The sequence below is a fragment of the Cryptotermes secundus genome, unplaced genomic scaffold (genome assembly GCF_002891405.2).
Source record: "Cryptotermes secundus unplaced genomic scaffold, Csec_1.0 scaffold833, whole genome shotgun sequence".
Classification (NCBI taxonomy): Eukaryota; Metazoa; Arthropoda; class Insecta; order Blattodea; family Kalotermitidae; genus Cryptotermes; species Cryptotermes secundus.
Window position 1 is genome coordinate 79,351 of NW_019725852.1, and position 24,245 is coordinate 103,595.

The following is a 24,245-nucleotide window of genomic DNA, read 5'->3' on the forward strand; positions in this document are numbered from 1 at the left end:
GTTGATGGGCTAGGTCGCACTAAGTCTGTCTGACTCTGGTTCTGCCGCCACCATCTGGTCTGTAGCCCAAGCCTTTGCCACATTCATTAGAAATGCTTTGTATTTCAATTTAGAATCAGGGTTTAGATTTTTGTAAACGAAAAATTAATTGAAAATGGCACAATTTATAAGCCACAAGGCAACTTTCACTTTTATTATCTGTGGCCACAATTCTTTGTTGACCCCTGTCACTTCCACTGTCTGAGTCACTAATCACTACTCCTCCATAAGGCACCTCAGATAGCTCATCGGAAAACAAGTCAGAGAGATGCTTGCCTTCAACCGCTTTTGTCCTTGAAACATATTCCCCTCTACTAACTTCCTGCCTGGTACATAAACAGTTGGACAGGGCAAAGTTTATTTTCTTTTGGAGTAGGGACCCTAGCCAGCCAGGTCAAGTTACTGAATACCTAGCATACATTCCGAAGATTTATTACGCAGTATTCATTGCAGTTGCATGGCGCCAGAGCAAGGTATAGTGTGTTTCAACATAACGTGTCCTAAAGTCATAATAATATGCCACCGGTCCCCTACGTTTAAAAGCGCTGAGCATAAAAATATGCCACCAGTCCCAAAAGTGTTAATTGTGTCCATCACCACTTTATTGCCGTCAGCAAGTGGCCATACAGTCGGGGACATCTCAAACGACCCATCTGTAATTCTCTAACTAGCAACCAAAATTTGCGAACTACTTCAGAGCACAGCTGTCATAGAACTGAAACAATTGTAAAACGCGGGATCTCTACTCTTCAAATAGAAGAAGTGACACTATACAGACTTATTTTTTAAATATTTATAATTTTAAATGAAGTCCAACAATCGGTGGGTGCATCGTTACAGGAAGAAAGTCATAAAGTTGAAGAAGCTCTAACTGCTAACAAACAGGCAAATACCAAAACAGCGTTATAAAAGACAGGGAAACCCATGCTAATCCCTGCAGTTTTAGGGAAAAGCATGTACACAGAACATGCAGCAAGCATATCACAGAAGCTGCATAGATGCAAGAAAAATAAAAATAAATCAGTAATGAAAACTATGATATAACAACTGTGAGTAAATAATTTACGTTTAATTTCTTAGAATACAACATTACTGTACATAAAAAATCACAGCATGTAATAAAGAATAAACAAGCATCATCTTGTCAATGAATAATCCGTCGAGTGTAACAACGTTCTTAGGTCACTTATTTATTTCACTCGCCTTACATGTTTCGGTTCAAAAGAACCATCATCAGAGGCACGTTACAAACACATGAAACCACTGGCGTTGTATTGTACACAGTATGTAAGCTGCGTGATCTGCTACAGATGTCGGAGTGTAAAAGCACAACACTTTCTAGTAACGTTGAATGCATGTACACCTCTTGCATTCCATCCAAAGAATGCTCTCAAATTGAGCCGTCAATGTTAAAATATTTAAAAGCTTAAAACATTTGAAATAAAATTTGGCTCCTTCTTGTTGATTCGTCCCGGTGATGGGAATCGTCAACTTGAGGTTGTGTATGCTGCAAAGATATTGTATTATATTAGGTTTTATATATTATTATATATTTAATTTTTATTTTCCCTTAGTGTTGTATTTGATCCTTGCTTACCTTTTGGTCGGATGTGTCTTACGCGTTGTGTGTTGTGTACTGCAGTGGGTGATCTACGTCAGTGTTATTTAAGGCCTTGTGTGTTATGACGTGGTGGTGGGTGTGTTTATACAAGTAGTAATGAGGTCGAACATGCTGTTCTGGTTATTGATCTCTTTTGCCTGTTTCTGCTCATCTATTAATTTGTTTTCCCTATAGTGGCGGTAAATTTGATATTCTTCCTTTATATTCATTAATTTACCTTTCCTTGCCACTTCAATCAGTTCCATGATTTGCGAAATTGGGCCGTATTGATGTTGTCTATTTAAGATGTGTTGAGCATAAGCTGAGTCATTTTTATTGAATCTTATACTTCTTATATGTTCATTATAGCGTGTTATCAATTTTCTGCCTGTTTGACCTATATACACCTGTTGGCACTCCTGGCATGTCAATTTGTATATGCCGCTTTGTTCGTAAGAATTTATGCTTTGTTTTTGGTTTAGTATTTTACCTAATGTATGATTTACTTTAAAAGCTATCCTTACGTTCGTGTTTTTGAATAGTTTCGTAATTTTTCTTGTGTAGTTTCCGTTATATGTGTAGGAAACCCATTTCTGTTCTCTTCTTTCAATGGGGCCCTTTGTTTTTTGTTGTTGACGTTTATGATACATACGTGTGATGAGTTCTTTATTGTAACCATTGTTTTCCGCGATATTAATAATTATGTTTAATTCTTTATTTTTTGCTGCGTTATCCATAGGTAGGATGGATAATCTATGTATCCAGTTTTTGTATGCTGCCAATTTTTGTTCTTTGGGATGGCAGGATTTATTGTTTATCGTTGTGTCTGTCGATGTGGGTTTTCTAAATATCTCCATTCTTACTTGCCCGTGGTTGTTAGTTAGTTGTAAGTCTAGGTACGTTATTTGATTATTATCTTCTTCATTTAGTGTGAATTGCAAGTTATTATTTTGCTTGTTGAATTGATCTAAAATGTATTGGGGTGTTATTTTTGATCGGTTATAAATCATAATTATATCATCTACGTATCTGTTGTAGTAGATGATGCGTTTATCTTCTAGTAAAAGTTTTACCTTTCTTTGTTCGAAGTGTTGTAGGAATACTTCCGCCATTAAACTTGATAAAGGGGAACCCATGGCTACACCCGAGTTTGGTTTATAAAATTTATCATTGTATTGGAAATAATTTTGATTCAATATCATTTGGAGGATTGTGATAATTTCGTCTTTGGTGGTTTTGTCTATATGATTTTGGATAAGTGAATCGTTGGTGATGTGTATTACGTCGTTTATTGGAATGTTTACATATAGATCTTTAATATCCATCGTGAGAAGTTTGTGTTCTGGGTTTAGTTTTAGTTTGCTGATGTTGTTTGCGAAGTTTAAGGTGTTAGTGATGTTATATTCATATTTTAAGTTTAATAAAGTTTGTAGTTGTTGGTGCATATGTTTAGCTAGTTTGTGTGTGGGGGCATTGGTATTATTTATTATTGGCCTTATTGGTGCATCTGGTTTATGTATTTTTATTTTTGCATTCAATTTAGGGGCTTGTGGGTTCATTTGGTGTGTGTACTTTCTAGTTTCTGGTTTTATTACGTTCTTACATGTTTTTAATGTGTTTTCCACTAATTTCTGGAACCTCGATGTAGGATTTGTTTTTAGTTCGATAATGTTATTATTATCGATGAATTGTTTTACTTTGTTATTTATGTCTTTTTCGTAAATAATTACTAATGTTCTTCCTTTGTCTGCTTCAGCTACAGTTGCGTTATTTTGTGTTAGTTTGTGTTTTATTTGTTTGGTGGTGTATAGTTGTTCCTTATTTCTTCTATTATTTGTTTTTTGATTAGCTAAGATTTGTTTTAGGTTTTTTGTTGCTAAGTATCTGATTGCTTCTTGTTGTTTACTGTCTTTTATTTGTCGTATTGCATTTTCTGTTTCGTAAACAATTTGTTTTACGCACATCTTAGGCGGTATTTCTATATTGTATTTAATACCTTTGTTTAACATGTCCTCCTCATTTTTTGTGAATTGTATATTTGTCAAGTTGTGTGTGCGTGGGTAGAAGGTTTGCTTTTTTTGAGGTTGTGTATCACTGGGAGTTTGTTTGTTTATTTTCCTTTTAAGTTTGGCGTAGTGTTCTTCCATTTCTTCATTTAGCGTTGTGTTTATGTTGTTTTCTATTATTTGCCAGTTGGAATTCCAGAACTGAGCATTTTTTAAATGAACTTCATATAGTTTATTATTAATTTGTTGTTTTTTAATGTATAAGAATTTTAGTTCGTTATTTATTCTTAGTTTTGTTAATTGTTTTTGAGTTAGCTTTGCAGCTTGTGTGCATCATCTTATTTAATCAGTGCAGTGGCTGAGAATAAAATACAAGCATATGAAACATGGTAACTGGGATAAAATAAAACGAATAAAATTCGACAATTTCTTACAATAGGTAAAAGTTTGCGTCGTACCTTTCACCTTGTGACGGCACACCGGTTGCAGAACACTGTTCTAGACAACTGACTCACAGATGGCAGTTAGGTCAGCCTTACAGATTCCTGGTATTCATTTCTGTTACGAGACTGAGTCAACCCCAGGACCATAGTACAGCTGGAAGGATTAGGTCAATTGAAAAATTCAGCGACATCATCGGGAATCAAACCAGCAACCTTCCAGCTTGTAGCATAGTGCCTCAGCCAACTATGCTACCGTGTGCCCCCTGTACTCTCTTGTATACATAGAAACTAATCATGATCTGAAGACTGAATTTATACACGTATTAGTACCAGGAAATCTGGCTGAAACTGTAACACTTCTGACTCTCATTCAGGAAGGTGGTGATCAGTCTGAATCTTCAGCAGAGCAGTGACTATCATGGCTTTCCTCAGTCCCTCCAGGCAGTTGCCACAATAGTATCTTAAATTAGGTCATGACCATTTCATTCCACACCTTTCCAATTCATTGACTCTCATCTAATCGGTGGAAACTGTGTAGTCATGGCTTTCACGATTTGGCTATGTTGAATGTCAAGGGTACTCCATTTGAGCAAACCTTGCAGTTGCACTTTCAGGGTTGATGGCTTCTGGAGGGATTGGTTATCTCCAGCATTAGGCAGTGTGTCAGAGGTGAAGCTGTGATTGGATGAACACCGCACAATGCTTACCAGTTAACCATGTAGTTAGCGATATTCTGGCAACCAGGTGGTCCTGCGAGCAGGTGTGAGAAGCATGTTTAGGAGGACACAAAGGAATGGAAGCTATGTAATTCCTTGTATTCTTACAGTGTTTACACTTCTTATGTTCATATTAATCCTTTCTCCTTTGCAGGCCATCTATCAAACATTTTATTTATTTACTGTTGTTTATTTTGCAATGCTTTCACCAGCTCAGACTACGCAGCACTAAAACAGCAAGCAATATTTGAAATCCACATGCAATTTTTTTATGATGGTTTCAGATAACAAATATTATAAAGTGTCTTCCATTTTCAGGTCAGTGAATTGCAACAATGATGTGAATCACACTTATTTTCATGGAACATAAAGAAGCCATACATTACTTGCCATAAACATTTTAACTGCTGCAGCAAAAATTTAAGACTTGTATTGTTTTTATAGATATATATATATATGTATATGTATTACTGCCTGTAGGTGTACATTGTGAGGTTAGTACAATAAACCCTTTTGCTGCATCACACAAAACAGACTGGTTACCATTTCATAGAATATCTTTATAACCATTACATGTATCACCCCTTGTGAATCATCATCAGCTGGCATAAGTACATTTATCACAACATGAAATCAACCTAAGTTGCAAAGTAACAATACAACAAAATCAGTTTCCATCAAGGTCAGAGTCAGTAAATGAGAAGGGCTAATTTCATGTTTAATAATATTAAATATTAATATTAAAAATAAGTGATATACAGTAAACCCCTTGCTGATCTAGTGTAAGTGAGGGGAGAGGTCATCCAGATTAAGCGATAATCCATATTAGTGAAGTAAAAGGTAGCCCTAAAGAAAAAAACTTAGAACTCAAATACATGGGAAATTTAATGATATAAGAAGTGCTGATGAAAAAAAAATAAATAAATATATCACTGTAGAGCCTTTACTTAGAAACTACAAGACAATATATTTATTCATTGATAAAGACTAAGAAGTTGTGCTTGATTTTTAATGTAATACAGGTTTGAATTGTCTGAACAGACAACTGACTCATCTGCCTCCTAAATGTCTTTTGTCTTTTAAAGTATGTAACTCAACTGTGAACAGCATTTTTCATATTTCATATTTGTGATCCAGATTAACTGTAACCGGACTAGTGACAGGTTACTGTACTTAGTTGTTCCATTTAGTTTTTGGTCATAGTGATTGCACATTTGTAGTCGCTATATAGTCTGTAGGCACCAAATTGGACACACAGTCAAACCCTGACAAAGTGCCTCCCTCACTTTGTGCCCATCAAGGTCTATGAACAGAAATTCCCTATTATATTATCCCTGGGAAACCCTTGGTATAGCATCAGCCCCTCTAGCAGGCATTTGCCAAAGACTTCAGTGGTACAAATATAGCATGTTACTACTTTCACACTTTGCATGTGCTAGAGCTAAATTTCTTGATTAGATTTTTATTAGGGTGTAAGTAAGAATTTAAGTCTATGAAAGTGGGCAAGGGAAGGTCGGGTGTTATGATATTTCCTCTTGTTGTCCCTGGGTATGGAAATCCAAGCTTGAACTTGGATCTCCAAAAACATAAACATTTTAAGGAACAATTAAGTAATGCTGACCTCAGCTTAATTGGTACTGTACCTTCTAAAAGAAGACTTTTAAAATGTGCTGTATAAAGACAAGGTATAATAACCTCTGAATATTGTTAGAAGCAGCTTTTATGAAATATACTAATGCTCTTTTACTTTTCACCATCTGAAAAAAATGCAACGGTAATGAGAATACAGAATTATAAAAGGGTTTCACGACTGTTACGATGCTTCAGAGCATTTCAGAAAACAGTTTTCTTTTCTAATCCTTCAGGAAAATTAACTGAGGAGGAGAACATTTACTCTACTTGTCTAAGCATCGCAACTCAGGTCAGACATGAACTCTGGACTCTGTCTTTCTTTTGAGATTATGGAAAATTCATTTACTGTTAGTTACTATAGAAGACAGTCTGTACAATTTCACAACCAAGGCAGCACTGCAGCTGTTTTAAGTCGTCTTCAGATGACTGTAACACCGCAGTACAGTTTCTAATTATCCTTTTAGGGAAGTGAAGTATGGGGAAAAGGAAAGCATTGAGTGTTAGTGAACAGAAAAATGTCTGTGCTTATTTACAGACTCATTTTCTGCAGCCTTTCAGCACAATACTAAACCATTTTTCCATGTTATGGGACAAACCCATCAGTTGACACCATATTAGCAATAGGCTTAGTGGGAAAATCTGGCAAGTGATAAAAAAAAGCTAAAAAGAGAAGCATTAGCAACATGGATAGGACTAAAAGTGGTACAGCAACAGATGAAGTTGTTAAGGAGTCAAAAGAAATCTGACATCAGATGAATGTTGTGGAGTTCACACAGAGTAGGGGATGGCTACATTCCTCAAACAGCACAACAGACTACTGCAGCATGTAAAACAAGGAGAAATGGCAGAGATAAACACAGAAGTGGGTGAAGTAGGGAGACAAAGACTTTTACAAATCACCAATGAATAAGATCGTAATGATGTCTACAACATGGTCGAAACTGCACTGTTCTACAGGATGCAGACTGACAGGACCAGTAAAACATTGCAAGAAAGCAGAAGCCATAATCGCCCTTACATTTTGCTCTCACAAACGAACTTAACAGTGATTGGAAAATCTGCTAAACCACGCTGTTTTTAAGAATTTCAATCCACCCATTAACATCAGTTACACACAACATAAAGGGTGGATGACCACATGATGCAGTGCATGATTCATCAACTTCAATAAAGAAATGAAAAGGAAAACACAAAAAACTTTGTTATTAATAGACAATGTTCCATACCACAAACCTGTAAATCTCAGTAACGTGACAGCTGAAGTACCTTCCATCACATTCAAAAGTTTCAAGGCATACTACTGATGGCATAAAGTATGGAAGATAATGGAATGTATTAACAGCATCTCAGTTGCACTGCCGTGTTTAATTAAAATTCACATGGGACAGAGTTTCGCCAGAAACTGTCAGCAACTGCTGGGTACATACTGGGACACTGGTAGGCACGCATCTGGCTCAAGGTGAAGACAACTCAGTTTGAGATCTGTGAAACATAGTGTGTGATCTTACACGGACTGCAACACAGTTCACTGCAGAAAAAGTTAATACAGAGAAACCAGTTTTTACAGAAATGGCTATAGAAGAAATTTTATAACTAATGCTGGAGGGCGTGATGCTGTTCAAAGTGACAGTGAAAATGCGGATCCTGAAGTCTATGAAAGAATTTCTGCTAAGGAGACTCAAATAGAAGTTTAAAAAAATATGTCAGTATTTTGAACAGAACACTGACAACACAGTGTAACATGTTGAAGCTGGTTGAGAAATACAAAGGCAAACCGAAAAGTCTTTGCCCCTATTCTTTTCAGCCACAATAATACACATTCAGGGAAATCAAAATACAAGCAGTGTTCTAAGTACCTTTGACTATTTTTCCACATAGTCACCACCCCGGTTCAGGCATTTGTCCCATCGCACCACTAGTTTGGAGATGCCGCTGTTGTAGAATTCAGCCGGTTGAGCGCAGAACCACCGCCAGACAGCGGTTTTTGCGTCGTCGGGAATGAACCTCTGGCCTGCCAGGAACTTCTTCAGTGAACCAAACACGTAATCACTGGGGGGCAAGGTCTGGACTATATGGTGCATGCTCCATAATCTCCCATCTGAATGACTGCAGTCGCGCCCGGGGATTCTCATGGACGATGTGGTTCTCCTCCATGACAACGCCAGGCCTCGTGGCAAACAGGACCGCCACCCAACTTCAGTCATTCAGATGGGAGATTATGAAACATGCACCGTATAGTCCAGACATTGCCCCCAGTGATTACCATGTGTTCAATCCAGTGAAGTTCTTGGCAGGCCAGAGGTTCATTTCCAATGATGACACGAAAACCACTGTCCAGCGGTAGTTTCGCACTCAACTGGCCAAATTCTACAACAGCGGCATCTCCAAACTAGTGGTGTCATGGGACAAATGCCTGAACCAGGGTGGTAACTATGTGGAAAAATAGTCAAAGGTACTTAGAACACTGCCTGCATTTTGATTTCCCTGTATGTGTATTATTGTAGCTGAAAAAAAATGGGGGCAAAGACTTTTTGATATGCCCTCGCATTTTGTACCACTGAAATGACAGTGATTTGCAAGTACGGTGCTACTGTATCAAATTTTATTCTGATATGTTCTTATTTTGTAATTAACATATTTTTCCAAGTCAATTTTATGAGTTTTCAAAAAGCTTATTCCAATAACTGCCACAAGTTGCAATCAACAAAGAGTTGCACTATATCAGGGTTCAACTGTGTATATTTTAGTTTTATAAACATAATATGTATTTTTATTTTACCTTAACACTTTGCGGACTGGTGGCATATTTTTATGCCCAGTGCTTTTAAACGTGGTGGACCGGTGGCATATTTTTATGACTTTAGGACATGTTAAATTGTAACACACTATACCTTTCTCTGGCGCCACCCAAATAAAATGACTACTGTGGAATATTATTCCGGAATGTTTGCTTAGTAGGCAATAACTTGATCTCGCTGTTTGGGTACCCCCTCCATAGGAAAATTATCTTTGACCCTTCAAGCTCTTATGTACCAGGCAGGAAGTTAGTTGTGCAATGACTCAAGGACAGAAGTGGTTGAAAACCAAGCAATATCTGACATGAGCTATTTAACATTCCTTCTGAGATGTGTAGTGATAGTGATTTGACAGTGGCAGTGGCAGAGGACAACAAACAATTGTGGCCACAGACAATAAAAGTGAAAGTAGCTCTGACGAAAGTGCAGGTAGAAGGGGAATGTTTCCAGAAATATCACACTCTCAAGCACTTCTAGAAGCATTGGTAAGTGTTCTCCAAAAATTTTAGTTCATAAAATTAGGATATTTTATATTAATTTTTAAAGTGAACAGTGAACAAGTTAGGGTAGTGGGTTAAAAAATGCCAGTCCCCAGGGTGATTTAAATATTTAAATTGCCGGTCCGCAAAGTGTTAAGAACCGTAGATCATTATCATATTAGAAAATAAGCAAACACGTCTTGCATCAGCAGTTCACCATATGTTAATGGCCTATAATTCTTAAAATAACATAAAAGGAGGAGCAGTATTATGTTTATAAAATGAAAATATAATACACAAAACAATTTAATGCTTACAAACTGTAGTCATTACAAAAGTAAATAAACAATGAAAACTAAATGAAACATCTATTTACATTTTAATTAAAAACTACTATGTTCTGTGATGTGACACTGTGTAGTGTGGTAGAAGTTTACTGAAGTTTTGGAGGAATATACTTCCTCCTCCATCTTCAGGATTGAAGAGTAAGCTGGAGCAGGCAGGGCAACCTGTTGCTTGGCTTACTCTTCAACTCAGAAGAACATTCCTCTGAAATGTCAGTACACTTACCAGTTTATAAAATGTCACATCCCAGAAGATGGTACTATTCATAGCTACTGCCATGAGAATCTCAAATATCACATATTTTTCAGGATTTGAATTTACATTTTAACTCTTAATGGAAGAACATTTGTCTTTTCTTTCACCCACCCACACCTACACACATACATTCATTCATTTTTCTCCCACTTGGAGCACAGGGCATTCATGAAACTTTGTTTCACTTCAGTTTCTTAATCTTAGACAGTCAGTAGTACGACTCCTTGGACAGGGCATCAGCCCATTGCAAGGCCACTAACTACATAGAATAAAATCAGACAAACATCCATGCCTTGAGTGGGATTCAAACCCACAATCCCAGCATTCAAGCAAGTGAAGACATTTCATGCATTAGACCATGTGGACACTGTGATCGGCATGTCTTTAGATATTACCACTTATGAAACAGGTCCCTCTGATTTAGTGACTTGAATTTTAATAATCACTTCATTTTATCGTTAACTTTCCCCTATATGGGTGGCCCAGTGATGCTGCAAGTGTTATTACACTCTGATTTTGGCCCCCAAGTGGGATGAAATATGCAGTAGTCAAAATTGTGCAGTGTGAAATGATAGCTGATATGTTTTTGTGTGACAGCAACAGGTAGTTCTGTTAGTGATCAACACAGCGGCCTCTGTAGTCCAGAGGTAACGTTCCCACCTCATGACTCGTGGTACGCGGGTTCAAATACCCGGCGGAGGTCGTCGAATTTTTAAGGGCGGAAAAATTCAGGGAACAAGTCCTCCAGGAGGGACTTTAAGCTGTGTGTCCCGTGTCGTAACTTTATGGCACATAAAAGAACCTCATATCCCCAAAGGGGATCACTGAGCCAAATTCCAGGACGTTTCCCGCCCAACAATAGCCTCTAAGGCCTCCAATAGATGGGGAAAGCATTATAGACACCGCTAAGCAAAGCGGCTGAACTCGCTTGCTCGGCGGGACTGATGGTACGCACCATTTATCGGTAGGGTAAAGAGACTGGTAGAATATCATAGAGGGAAGCACAATAGATCAAACTGGTCGCGGTGCATGGGGAAACCCACCGTCTCTAAAATAACTAACTAACTAGTGATCAACACAAACAGGATGCTTCCCTGTAAGGTTAGCAGGACGCACGACTGCCATGCCTTAAATGTTCCATTTATTATTCTTACAGACTGCATGGATCAGAACAGTGCGACATATTGTGATATATGTAGTAACCTTTACTTCATGGTATTGAGTGTGATGAATTGCATATACACATCAGAACAGAACGATACATGTGTAATTTATTATGTAACAATGTAAGAGACATACAAGATATAACATGTTGGTAACTAACAATTTCCACTTTTATTTAAGTTGTTCTTTTTGATATCTGATAAAGTCCTCAGTAGGCACATTCTTGTTTTCAACTTAACATGGTAGTGATAATCCTCTAGTTGCCAGTGGTTGAAGTGTTGTCTTGTACACCTACACCAGCAACATCCCTCCTCCTGAATATTCTACTCTCATCTGCGGCTCCACAAATGCTAACCAGTCAGATGCATGTGATGGAAGAAGACCCATGGAATGACATTTATACAGTGCTAAAGCTACACTCACAATATTTCCCAAGAAATATACCAGTTTTTGTCCTACAGCATGGCTCCCTTCAATCATCTTGAAAGCTGAAAGAAAGTGACATAGTGGTAAGTTTTAAGCAATCCAAGGAGCTCATGTAGCTCAAGTAAATAAATATATATTGCATTCACACGTTACATATGACATTCTGACACTGCCATAAAACTCGTGATACGGATCTGAAGAACCTTTATTTATGAACTATAAAAATACAATAAATATTTATTCATCGACAGAAGTCTCAGAAGTTGTACTTGTTTTGAATGTAATAATTTTGAATAAACTGTCAAGTTTTGTCTGAAGAGACAAGTGACTCAACTGTGGACAGCATTTTTCATTTTTTGATTTGGATTAACTGCAAATGGGTTAGTGAGGGTTTACTGTATTAAGCATATTTCTGCAACTGCAGTTATATATGTACATCAGATACTTACTATTCTGCATTGTGAACAGAGCTTTCACTGGTCGTACAATGAGCATTCCTACCATCATTATGGGGAAGATGGAAATTGAATTACCAGCCATGTACATTATGAAGAGATTCATTGGGACCTATAAATCAGATTTCATCCAGGCTTGTTAATAGCATAGAACAACAATTTTTGGCTGATTTGGGTAGCCTGGTCACAAAAATGACAACCATCATCATTATCATTTTTAAGACATGATCAATGTACATACCACTTATTACACAATTTTAAATAATGAAAGTGTTGCAGTGGTGCATACATACAGTGCAGCCAGCCTAGTGTTTCTCTTATTCAGTATTAATACCACTGCCACCAGAGCCATAATACTGGGGGATTTAAAAGCCCATATTCCTGGATAAGGGTTAAATGAGAATAGCCTTCTGATCAATAAAACAAAACTTGCACACCTTTCAGTTGATGAATTACAACACAATGAAAAAGGATATGAAAGTAAAAAAAAAAAAATGAAACTGACTGAAGGCAAAATTTGTGTTTCCAGATTTGGAATCAGCATATCGGATGTCCTCAACTAGTGTTACCAGGCATGTTCATTAATTATGAAATTTGCTGGAACCTTGGGGCAAGTGGTAGCATAGCTGGTTGAGGCACTATGCTACAAGACGGAAGGTCACGGGTTCAAGTCCCAATGAGGTCACTGGATTTTTTTTCAATTGACCTCATCCTTCTAACCGCACTATGGCCCTGGGGTTGACTCAGCCTCTAACAGAAATGAGTACCAGGAATATTCTTGGGAGTAAAGGGCGGCCAGCGCATAAGGCTGACAACCTTACCGCCATCTATGAGCCGACCATCTACAAAATGTGGGAACCTCAGCATCTCACAACCCTATGGGCCTCCACAGCCTTTACAGGGAGAGCTCGACTTTACTTTTCACTGGAACCTCTTAAAAGAAACTGTATACAGGCTTGTTAGTGTGCATCAGCAGACGCAACAACCATCCACAGACAAGAGTGAACTGTTATCAGTTCACTGTTACACACTGCAAGATCCCGCTCAGACAAGAGCAGTCACTTCTCTGCTTCTAATCACAGAACTTACGACAATGGCCCTGTCTGTTCTTGTTCTATTCAGAAAAGTACATTACTATCTGTGAGCCAACTGTCTAGAAAACGTGGGAGCCTTGACATCTCACAAATGTATAGGCCTCCACAGCCTGTTTGTTACAGGGATAGCATCTTACATCAATGCCTTAATAGTAATTTTTACATGCACTCCCCACCATCATTTTGTATTTCATGATATCAACACAATTTCACAACAAAAGTTGAAAAATGTGCTATTAGTTAGATGCATGTCTGTCTGTCTGACCACATGTACAAGTCAAGAACCAGTGATAAAGATTTAACCTTTAAATGACGGACTTTTGAAACGGTGGTAGCTTGAGCTGGCTGGAGTTTATTTAAATGTCTGTCACTGCTCTGGATTTAAATGTTCATTCCTATTAGGGTGCTTGCACTGTACATGAAAATGCTGTATCTAATACAATTTTTATGATAAATGAATGGAATTAGATCTGTTTTTATCAGCAAAGAACACAGTGTCACATATTGTAATGTAAGATTTGAAAATATTTAGACAAGGAAGTTATGAACTGTTTTTAATTTTTTCCTTCTAATTTTGATGCATACTCTAAAAATAGTTCCCTGCTTCTTCACATAGTATTATAAAATCATTCCTGCTTGTAACATTTGAAATATTGCCTTTTCTATGGTTGCAACCAAATCCTTGCATCACATCTGAGATGCAGAGTGCATTCAGCTTTCTGCAAGTTCACAGTGAATTTGACTACTGTAGTTTCATTTTATCATACAATGGCAATGAAATGTTTGGAAGATGATGAAAGATGAAATCGAAAGGCAGTTGAAATGCAAGATATGTTGCGTGGGATTGTGCCTTCTCCGATGGTTCAAAGAGTATTACACAAAGGTGAGATTCAGTTACGTGACACGGGGGTTGAAGCCTGTATATACGTCAAGCAGATTACAAAAAAATGTATGTATATTGAGTTTTGCCATATTTAAAAATATTCAGGATTGTGCATATGCTTCTCCTAGCGGCGTGCATGCACGCTTCCACAAGCAGTGTTTAAATGCCTGACTGCACAAATCAGGGTACTTCGGCCACGACCATATTCATCATTGTACTGAATTAATGTCCATGGTTTATGCTGACCATCTTACAGTGTATATACTTTTTCACCTTACTCTTCACTTCCACACTACATGTTTCAGCACTAATGTGCCATCTTCAGGTGTCTTTATGCACATTAAACTATTGTACTTCATGCCATAATGTCTTCATTCTAAAATGATTAAAATATGTGTTTGTCATATAGGACAATGAATTCTAAATAATGATAAAACTTTTCAGGATTCTTCCTACGTTGCACTCAAACACGCGAATTACACCAGTCCTCTTTTATGTGAGCAGTCCTCCTACATATATTTGTGTATCTGTAACGTGAAATTGTTATTCATTAATATCACTTTCTGACACACACACACACACACAGATCCAGCAGTACAACGCATGCAGTATCAGGAGCAAAACACAACACGGAACACAGTGAGTAATAAATATTATAAAACCACATGTAACAAATAGAAGTCAGAAAGTGATATTAATGAATAACAATTTCACGTTACAGATACACAAATATATGTAGGAGGAATGCTCACATAAAAGAGGATTGGCATAATTCACGTGTTTGAGTGCGACGTAGGAAGAATCCTGAGAAGTTTTATTATTTAGAATTCGTCGTCCTATATGACGAACACAGATTTTAATCATTTTAGAATGAAGACATTATGGCATGAAGTACAATAGTTTAACATGCATAAAGACACCTGAAGATGGCACATTAGTGCTGAAACATGTAGTGTGGAAGTGAAGAGTAAGGTGAAAAAGTGTATACACTGTAAGGCGGTCAGCATAAACCATGGACATGAATCAGTGTAGCAGGACGACAAAATATAACATTGTACTGAATTATGTTTGAAACTGGGAGTTTCACTGAAATCTACTGATACATTCCATTTTTTCTTTGTTTAAAAGAGAAAACTAAAGGACATTTGAGAGCTATATGGCACTTCTGAGCACAAGTTGAATGTAACTTGCTAAATATTTGTCAGAGAAATAATACTTTGATCAAAATTTGTAAAGAAGTCTTACAGTTTTTAAATAATTGAACAAAAAAGGAAGGAAACATACCATGTTATGTTATGCCTACATTTCCTACTTTGCTTCTTGATAGTAGCAATGAGATGCTGCTTCAAAATCACAAACATGGCTAATACTGGAAAACAGTAATGTTTTGGGCCTAGTACTATGAACCAACATCTTTTTTGACATATACTGCAAGTGTCACAGCAGAAATATCTGCACTGCAATTAAGAAACAATTTTCATTCTTTGTGGCGGTTGTCTACTTTAATGTCCTTAGATTCCTGGACTCAAACGTGTCATTTTTTGTGACCTTAAGAACACAAGTCTTGTGATGCAGGCTGTATACAGAAAATTGTATTATACTATAATTGTTACCTGAACAAGTAAGTAATTGAAAAAATTTAGAAATTCAAATGTCATTGTTATGGCCCAAATTTGAGATTGAAGAGGGTATGGTATTACCCAAAAGCTAGAGACTTGCGAAAAGAGTTTCGCAGCTATTGCCGTAAATTGTAAACACCAGGACTGGCAATTAGGTTAAGAATGTGACTGCACAGCAGGTCTCTGTAATCGCAGAGCAATAGCTTACCTCACTCGTTCACTGGATTTAATCGTAAGAGCCTGCTTACGCAGCAATAAGACGCAAGGGGTCCGCCCACAACCACCCATGTGAGCCAATGAGGAGGTTATTATGAGGATTGAGGACACTGAGGGGGACTCACCTACCCTCTGTCATCAACGCTGAATCAGCGAAAGAAAACGATAAATTAGGGAACTTCGGTGGATTTGAATCATGTTCTATCACACAATATTCAGTTGTCAGCCGGAGGCTCTCGGCGGCATGTATACCATAAGAGGGTGGATGACGGCAGTAATCTACATGTGTATTGCAAGTAAGTCTCTTTGCTCATATACGCCATGCTGTTAAAGGTTGTTGTTAATACAAGTGTTAATGTGAGATAATGAGGCAGTATCCAGTGTACCAAGTGAGAGCCAGGGTAGAACAGGGTAGAAATGAACGGAGAGTGGCAGACGATGATAGGAGTGCAGTTTCAAGGCACCTCCCCTCCACAAACTAGGACGGTAGAATGAGTTTAGCGAGAAGTGTCATGTAAACAGATAAGAGCAGGCCTTTTTCTTAATGTATTTATTATTGCAAATAGACGGTGTACATAGTGGAAAATGTACGCAGGGAGTTCTGATTCACCCATTAGTAACCACCCTGTCCTCAACCGAGCCCGAGCTTCCCTAGCCAAGACAGCCGACGGCAGCCGAGTGCAACGCAGATGTTAGAAAAAGAGTAATAACCGACGAAAGTAATTATAGTTTCTCACCCCTCCCCCTGAGGTGTAACAGTCATGCCATGATCTACTTTCACTGCATCTTTGGGAACTGCACATGTTCAATCCATGTAGAATGGAAGGAACTCTTCTTGTTTGTGTAAATCAGTCGTTCCCAAAGTGGGCTGGCTGTACAGTCCCCTTGGTGGGGGGGGCAGTTGGATTACCCGGAGGGCAATGGAGGTGGGCTTCTCCGAGAACATTCACTTACTTACGATTGAAGTGACTTTAGACCAGACACTGGGAAACTGGTATCGCTTCATCAAGCCCATCCATAGCTTTAAGAATTTACTAACAGTGAAGTGGTCATTAAATGGGGTATCCTATTTTATTGTTGTTATCTTCCTTACTGGGTCTGTGCAAAACCACTGTTCTGAAGAATGCTTTTTTATAAGGGGAGCAGGTCTGAAAAAGTTTGGAAACCACTGCTATAATATTTCAGCATCCTGTTGCATTGAGGTATCATTTGTAATGTTGTTTCCCATCTATAATGCAACAGTTTAAATTTTAAACAACACTAAATCACATTTAATCCACTAAAATGTTTATTAAATGTTTAAAGTATCATTAATATTTATGTACATTCAGTGATTATGCTACAGGTTTCAGGTGCACAGTGCCATATTCAGGCAACAGTACACTCACTACCTAAGAGATATTTAAGCAAGAATTACCACACCAAAATCAGTACAAGGAACAAAAAGCAACACTAGATGCATACAACCAAATGAGCAGCACACCCAAGTGGGACATCTAAGTACAAAAATATGGCATTCAGATACATAAAGGTAGCATCAAGGACAGAATCATATTAATAAACATGTATTCTACAATGCAGAAATGGCCGCAATACAAAAGAAAAAAACATTCTACATCATCAAAATTAATGATAATGACATGTCTTCATGAATACTATTTGACCAAGCACACAGTGCAGTAGACTCCATAAAAAATGTGTTGCCTGAAGATGGCCCTATGCAGCTGAAACATGTAGCATAAACACTGAATGTACGTATAGTATAATGACATTTTAAATATTTAACGAACATTTTTCTTTATTGCTAGTGGGGTCAGACTAAGTCCCTTGTACTGCGGCCGCTTCTGGCCTATTGTACCCGCCCCAGATGGTAGGTGAGGGTGATTGTGGAGCAATTGGTGGAATGAAGATTGGCAGGGGAAACCAAAGTACTCGGAGAAAACCTGCCCCAGCGCCACTTTGTTCATCACAAATCCCACTTTACCAGAGCCGGGATCGAACCCAGGCCACCGCGGTGGGAAGCCAGTGACTAACCACTTGAGCTATGGCACAGCCTAATGAACATTTTAATTTTACTGAATTAAATGTGATTTAGTGTCACTTAAAATTTAAATTGTTGCATTACAGATTGAAATCAAGACTACAAATGAAACTACTGCTATAAATGAAACATTTGAAAGTGTGCATGTCATATTAGTCTTTGGGCATCCTGTGCCTCTCTACTGAAACAGAAAAACTTTACAAGTATACTTCAGAATGCACAACATTTCTTGTATTTGCCACCCATGATGCAACAATTGGGAGAAATGGAGTAACTTTGCTGGACACCCAGGCCTAATTTTCAAAAGAAAAAATCAATAGCCTTTCCAGGTTTCTCTCTCCAGCAAATTTTTTTCTACATTTATCACTTTTTATACAATGCACTGTTTTGGAAAACCAGCAGAAGGTGCAGACAGACAGACATTAGGCTATTAATATACTAATATTAGCAAATTCTGCAAATGACAACCTCCTACAGCAGATGATCACTGAAGCTGGAGGACAAACCACATGCAGCACACTACACAGATCCATACCTGCTTCAGGGGTGCAAGGGCAAGTTCCCATGACTTCTTTATAATGAGATGACTGGGATCAGACTCCCTGGCAACTTCAGTGTAAACCTGACCAGCTGATGGATTGTAACCAGGAGGAGATGCTAAATCTGAACTTCGATCTTGCTTATTCCTGAAAATAATATGAACACAGATTACTAAGCTTTTGGGCTTCATCCATTGTCTAGTATTATAAAAAGCACGAAAGAACACTGTTTCAGAAACTGGATCTGTTTCCAATCTCAGTGAGGAGGGGGTGGGGATACCTACTCTGTTGTGTCCATTACACCGAGTTAACCTCAATGACTGGATTTTATAAAGGAAAGGTGTGTGTGTGTATATATATATATATACGAAGGGGGACCCAAAAATAACCGGAAACGACCTGTTGAGCGCGCATGCTTTGTAGTTACGAGTTGTGCTGCTAGGTGGTGTTAGCTGGGGGTCTCCCACGACTGTTAGTGAGCTGGCGTCAGTCTGAGTTAAGTGGTTTGTCTGTGGTGCTCTGTTGTGTGCGTTCCTGTTTCAACCCTTTGGCGATTAGTGAGATGGCCGACCAGAAGGAACAAAGAGTGTGCGTGAAATTTTGCTTTCTGTTAGGGAAAACTGCACTTCACTCTTCAAGTCGCGGCAAACATTCACGCGGTTTTCTCTTTGGTCATCTCCGAGCAAGCGAGGAACAAATTTTGCAGACACCCGTCTCATGTGCAAACCTTCGGTTAAAATTCGCTGGACTGTGCTCCATGAGATGTTCGTTTCCTCAGAAAGTTGGTCAATGGTCTTTCGACGATCTTCATCAATTGCACGTTTGATTTTGGCAATGTTTTCGTCATTTCTTTCTGTCGAAGGACGCCCGGGGCATGGCATGTCTTCTGTTGACATGTTGCCAGATTTGAAACGGGAAAACCTCTCGTAGACCTGTGATTTCCCCAAAGCATCATCATTAAAGGCTTGCCAAAGCATCCCAACAGTCTCGGCTGCAGTTTTCCCTAACAGAAAGCAAAATTTCACGCACACTCTTTGTTCCTTCTGGTCGGCCATCTCACTAATCACCAAAGGGTTGAAACAGGTACGCACACAACAGAGCACCACAGACAAACCACTTAACTCAGACTGACGCCAGCTCACTAACAGTCGCGGGAGACCCCCAGCTAACCCACCTAGCAGCACAACTCAAACTACAAAGCATGCACGCGCAACAGGTCGTTTCCGGTTATTTTTGGGTCCCCCCTCATATATATATATATATATATCTTGTAACGTGTTTGGAATCCAGAAAAGTCACTTCTATAGAAACGCTGGAATAGATCGTTGCATTGGAAACAACAATAGTGATATTGTAGTTCTAACAGGAGTCTCCACGGTTACAACAGAAGATCCAATGCATAGCAACGGCCGCAGATATATAAGGCAATACATTCGCCGAAAGAGTGTCGCGATAGACGCCTAGAGATACAGATGTACTGGCCGAGATATTGTAAGCAGTCATTGCAATACTGCAAGTGGTAAAGATTGTAAAGCGTGTGATTGTGTCAGTGAAGAACAATAAAGGTTCTACTGAATTTTAGACCTACATGGATTTATTTATTGCATGACGCACAAAACACATAACAATATTTATATAGGTGAGAGAACCATTTAGAAACTACATGAAAACAGGAACCCACTCCTTTACTTACTTCCCTGCTGTGTCACTGTATTTTTTGTCTTGTTGAAACACTGATGTGAATGAAACATACTTCACCCCACACAGCATTCTTCCCACAAACTTTCCTTTTTGATTTTGCTGGCCCTTTTCCCTCTTCTTAATGTTTTCTCAAACCTGGCAAAAACCAGTATATTTTGTTGGTTTAGCCCGCGGGTCTCTCTCTTTTCTTCAAATTTTAGTTCTAACACCCTTTGCAGTATCCTTGTTTTTGTCTATTCTATTGCAGTTCTTTCTCTTCTAATGGTATTCAAAACTGTTAATTCCAACTTCTCCATAAAAATAATTCGGTTCTACCTCTACCCCTTCTTGTATTTCTCTCAACATTTCTTAAAAATTTCACTTGTTTCCCTCTGTCTGCAGAAATATATGCTTGTACAATGTTACTACATTATTACAAACAGGAGACAGATCACTGCTTCTGACCGCGCCATAGCTCAAGCGGTTAGTCGCCGGCTTCCCACCGCGGCCGCCCGGGTCTGGTCAAGTGGGATTTGTGGTGGAAAAGTGGCGCTTGGGCACGTTTTATCCGAGTGCTTTGGTTTCCCCTGCCAATCTTCATTCCACCAGTTTCTCCACAATCACCCTCACCTATCATCTGGGGCTGGTACAATATGCCAGAAGTGGCCACAGTACAAAGGACTTAGTCCCACCCCACTAGCAATAAAAAAAAATAGGTCACTGCTTTAAGTGACTCATATTACTTCAGGCACACAGCATGTGTCATGCATGAATGTGTGCTGTACTTTACAAATGAGTAACTTAACAGTCACAAATTATACCACTTCTATTCCTTGTTTCTTTAATGTCGGAGGAAACACTACATTCTGGTGCTCTGGTGGTGTAAGAGCTGGTAAAGAGAATCTGAAGGCTCTTTATTCATTCTGCTCTTAAACCAGTTTCCTCTTGTTACACACAGCAGTCACTAAATTCACTTAAAGAGAGCTGCTTTAATGGTGAATAATATCACTGCTAGCAAAGCCTCCCAACTCGCATGACACAAGAGTGTGGTCTGGTTAAAATGGTATACATACTGCCTCCATCTTCAGTGGTGAACAAGAAAGTCAAGCCAGTAAACACCAAGTAGCACTATGCATGCGCTTGGTTTACTTAGTTTTCAAATCTGAGGATGGAGGCAGTACACATACAGAATTAAATTGTTTATGATACAAGAACAAGAGATTAATATATTGACTGGGAAGATATGAATAACCAAAATATCCGACTCTTCACACACAGCCCACATGACAGAAAATAAATATTCTCTCACACTAGCCATTTGATGAAGTCAGCTCTTCCTAAAATCATCAACGATAATCCAAAATATCAATATGTTTCACACAACAAAGTTCGAACTGACAATAAGCACAATACACTTCAGAAGAATTCAAAGTTGCCACCCGAATTCACGCTAAAACAAGCTTGGCCCTTATTTAGAGTTGCTGGCATTTTTCTGCAACAAATTGTTTTATGCGCATGGCAATCTCCATAAAAATCGAAACAGAAATCTTGTCTAAACCACAGACAGAAATTAGTTTTGAAATCTAATCAAATAAATTTCGCTAATCCTACGCAGGTACCAAAGCCCATTCATTATTTCCACTAATCTTTACCTCAGTCCAGTATCCAACGCCCATTTATATTTTCTATGATTTATTCTTGCTGTTGTCATTTTATAAAATAAGCAAATAAAGTTTACTTCAATTACACATTCACAACTCACAAGCCTCCTAAACAATCCTCATAGGTTAGACAGCCAACTTCGTTTCGTTTCCAAGTTGAAGTCCTATGACGTCATAGGCCTCACGGATTAATGCCTATAGATACGCATCTCAAAGTTAACTGAGGGATACACGGATTAATAAACATTACACCTAGCGACATATAACATCATGGGGGACAACTACTTTAACAAAGTACACGAAAGGCACGGAAGTATGTATTTTCTTGACAGACCAGCAGCTGATGTGTCCCATTTAATTTCATCTCCACTTGTGCGGCAACCTGGTTTTCCTCTAGTGCCGAGGTCAAGAGAATGTGGATATATACATCCACTCCCCCATTCGCCTTCATGGAGTAGTGCTTAATTACTTGAGCACAGGGACAACTTTACCTTTGTCTGCTTTTCCTGGACCTTCCTGATGGCATATTCTAAAAAAAAAAAAAAAGTTGGAAAGCAGTGGCGTTAGAGTATCTCCTTTTTTTAGACCATTTTAGATAGGAGACGTATCAGACCAATGAAGAAAGCAGTCTTCTGGGATTTGGCACCGTGTATAAGTGGTGTTAACACTTCATAGCTTTCTTCATAGTCACCGCCGTGAAAGCCTCAAATCTTACGTATCAGACCAATGTTTGCCTATACGGACTTTACTATATGTTTCATTTAGAAACGTTTTAATCAGCCTAACTAGTTCCATGGACACACCAAAAATTTGTGAGAATATTGTATAATACTTCCCTCCTAACCGAATCATAGACTTTCTTGAAGTACAAATTACTATTTGCTCGAAATGTACATACTTTTTATTTGACGTTCCTTTTTTTTTACGAGAATATGAGGCACGTGTTTGCTGTTGCGCCTTTATAACGAAGTAACGTAATTACGCTGACAAAGCGAAACTTAGTTCTAACTGCGCAATATAACATGTCAAGTTTATAACTCTTTCATTTAAAAAATACTTCTCACAATCAGTGGAGCATATATTGATTAACATTATTTTCCAATTTAATTGATTAATTTTTAATCGCCTAAAATAAATTCATTCGACCTAGGAAAAGTGTCTGGCCGAACGGCTTCCATATTCGCCCCTTAAATTGGGCCAGATTCCTTCCAAGTATCGACAAAACAACTCGAATCCCATGTTCGCCTGATTTGAAAATTGTTACTTTCAATAATGCCCCATACTGAATCAACAGGGAGGTGGTGATTCGATTGATAATTGATGATGATAAGCGAGACAATTTTAAATTTTGTTTGTTCTTTTCTGAATAGAAAACATATTGCAATAATATAGTCTTAGATATTTTGTTTATATTTATTGGCAATAGCCTGGTACGGTGCGGTTGGCAAAATGGATGCGCGACGTACGGAATCATGGAATGTTCATTGCTCTGCTCATGACTGGCCTCCACTGACCCTATCCTGTGACAATGGACCTAATCCATGCCCTCGTACATTATTCCTTTTGAGATCCATTTTAATGTGATCTATCTATGCCGAAGTCTCTCTAATGATATATTACAGGCTTTGCGAAAGAAATTCTGTGGATTATAGAAATTTGTCACATTTCTCATAGATGATATATGTACTGCCTACCCACCCAATGCTGTCTGGTGAACAGTAGACGATATGTAGCTGCTCACTGTATGTAATTCTGAGATGTGCGTGGCTACTTTGCGGCAAGGCCTGGTTTCCACGCAGCCAGGCGCGAAACGACGTAGCCCCACCTTGCTTTCATGTATACGCAAGTTATGACTATGGACCGGATTTTAATGCAAATGCATATTTCTCTTTTGCAACCAGAAAGTATGCTTGTTTGGATATATGTATGAATTACTTCATTTCTTAAATTTTGGATATGGTTTGATGGTGCATATAAATGCATATTTTGCCTGTTTTATGAATAAGCATCATAATTTCGAAGATATCTATTTATACTGCATATTTCCTTTTTAAAATATTTATCATATATTTTTTTTTAATTTTATGTTCAAATTTTCAATCATGGTCGTGTGTATACAATTTTTCATTTGCGTATTAGAATATGTTGCATATTTGA

At 38.3% G+C, this 24,245-nt stretch overlaps 2 protein-coding genes and 1 long non-coding RNA gene across 3 annotated transcripts in view; 1 reads left to right on the forward strand and 2 right to left on the reverse strand.

The window, feature by feature from the left end:
• Positions 1–7,089, forward strand: part of LOC111863810 — a 16,417-nt gene extending 9,328 nt beyond the window's left edge. The window contains exon 4 of the long non-coding RNA XR_002842670.2: positions 5,123–7,089. This is a non-coding gene — a long non-coding RNA (uncharacterized LOC111863810). The remainder of the gene's footprint in view (positions 1–5,122) is intronic.
• LOC111863809 lies at positions 1,402–4,038 on the reverse strand. Its single transcript, XM_023850523.2, has 2 exons — positions 1,637–4,038; positions 1,402–1,546 (listed from the first exon to the last, which is right to left on the reverse strand). The coding sequence occupies exon 1, from the start codon at positions 3,784–3,786 to the stop codon at positions 1,720–1,722; it is 2,067 nt and encodes a 688-aa protein (XP_023706291.1). The 5' UTR covers positions 3,787–4,038; the 3' UTR covers positions 1,402–1,546; positions 1,637–1,719.
• Positions 7,090–11,558: 4,469 nt separating the features above from the next.
• Positions 11,559–22,266, reverse strand: LOC111863811 (ER membrane protein complex subunit 4). Its single transcript, XM_023850525.2, has 4 exons — positions 22,080–22,266; positions 18,744–18,894; positions 12,350–12,467; positions 11,559–11,962 (listed from the first exon to the last, which is right to left on the reverse strand). Exons 1-4 carry the CDS (start codon positions 22,136–22,138, stop codon positions 11,766–11,768), a joined length of 525 nt encoding a protein of 174 aa, XP_023706293.1. The 5' UTR covers positions 22,139–22,266; the 3' UTR covers positions 11,559–11,765.
• Between the last annotated feature and the right edge of the window lie 1,979 nt (positions 22,267–24,245).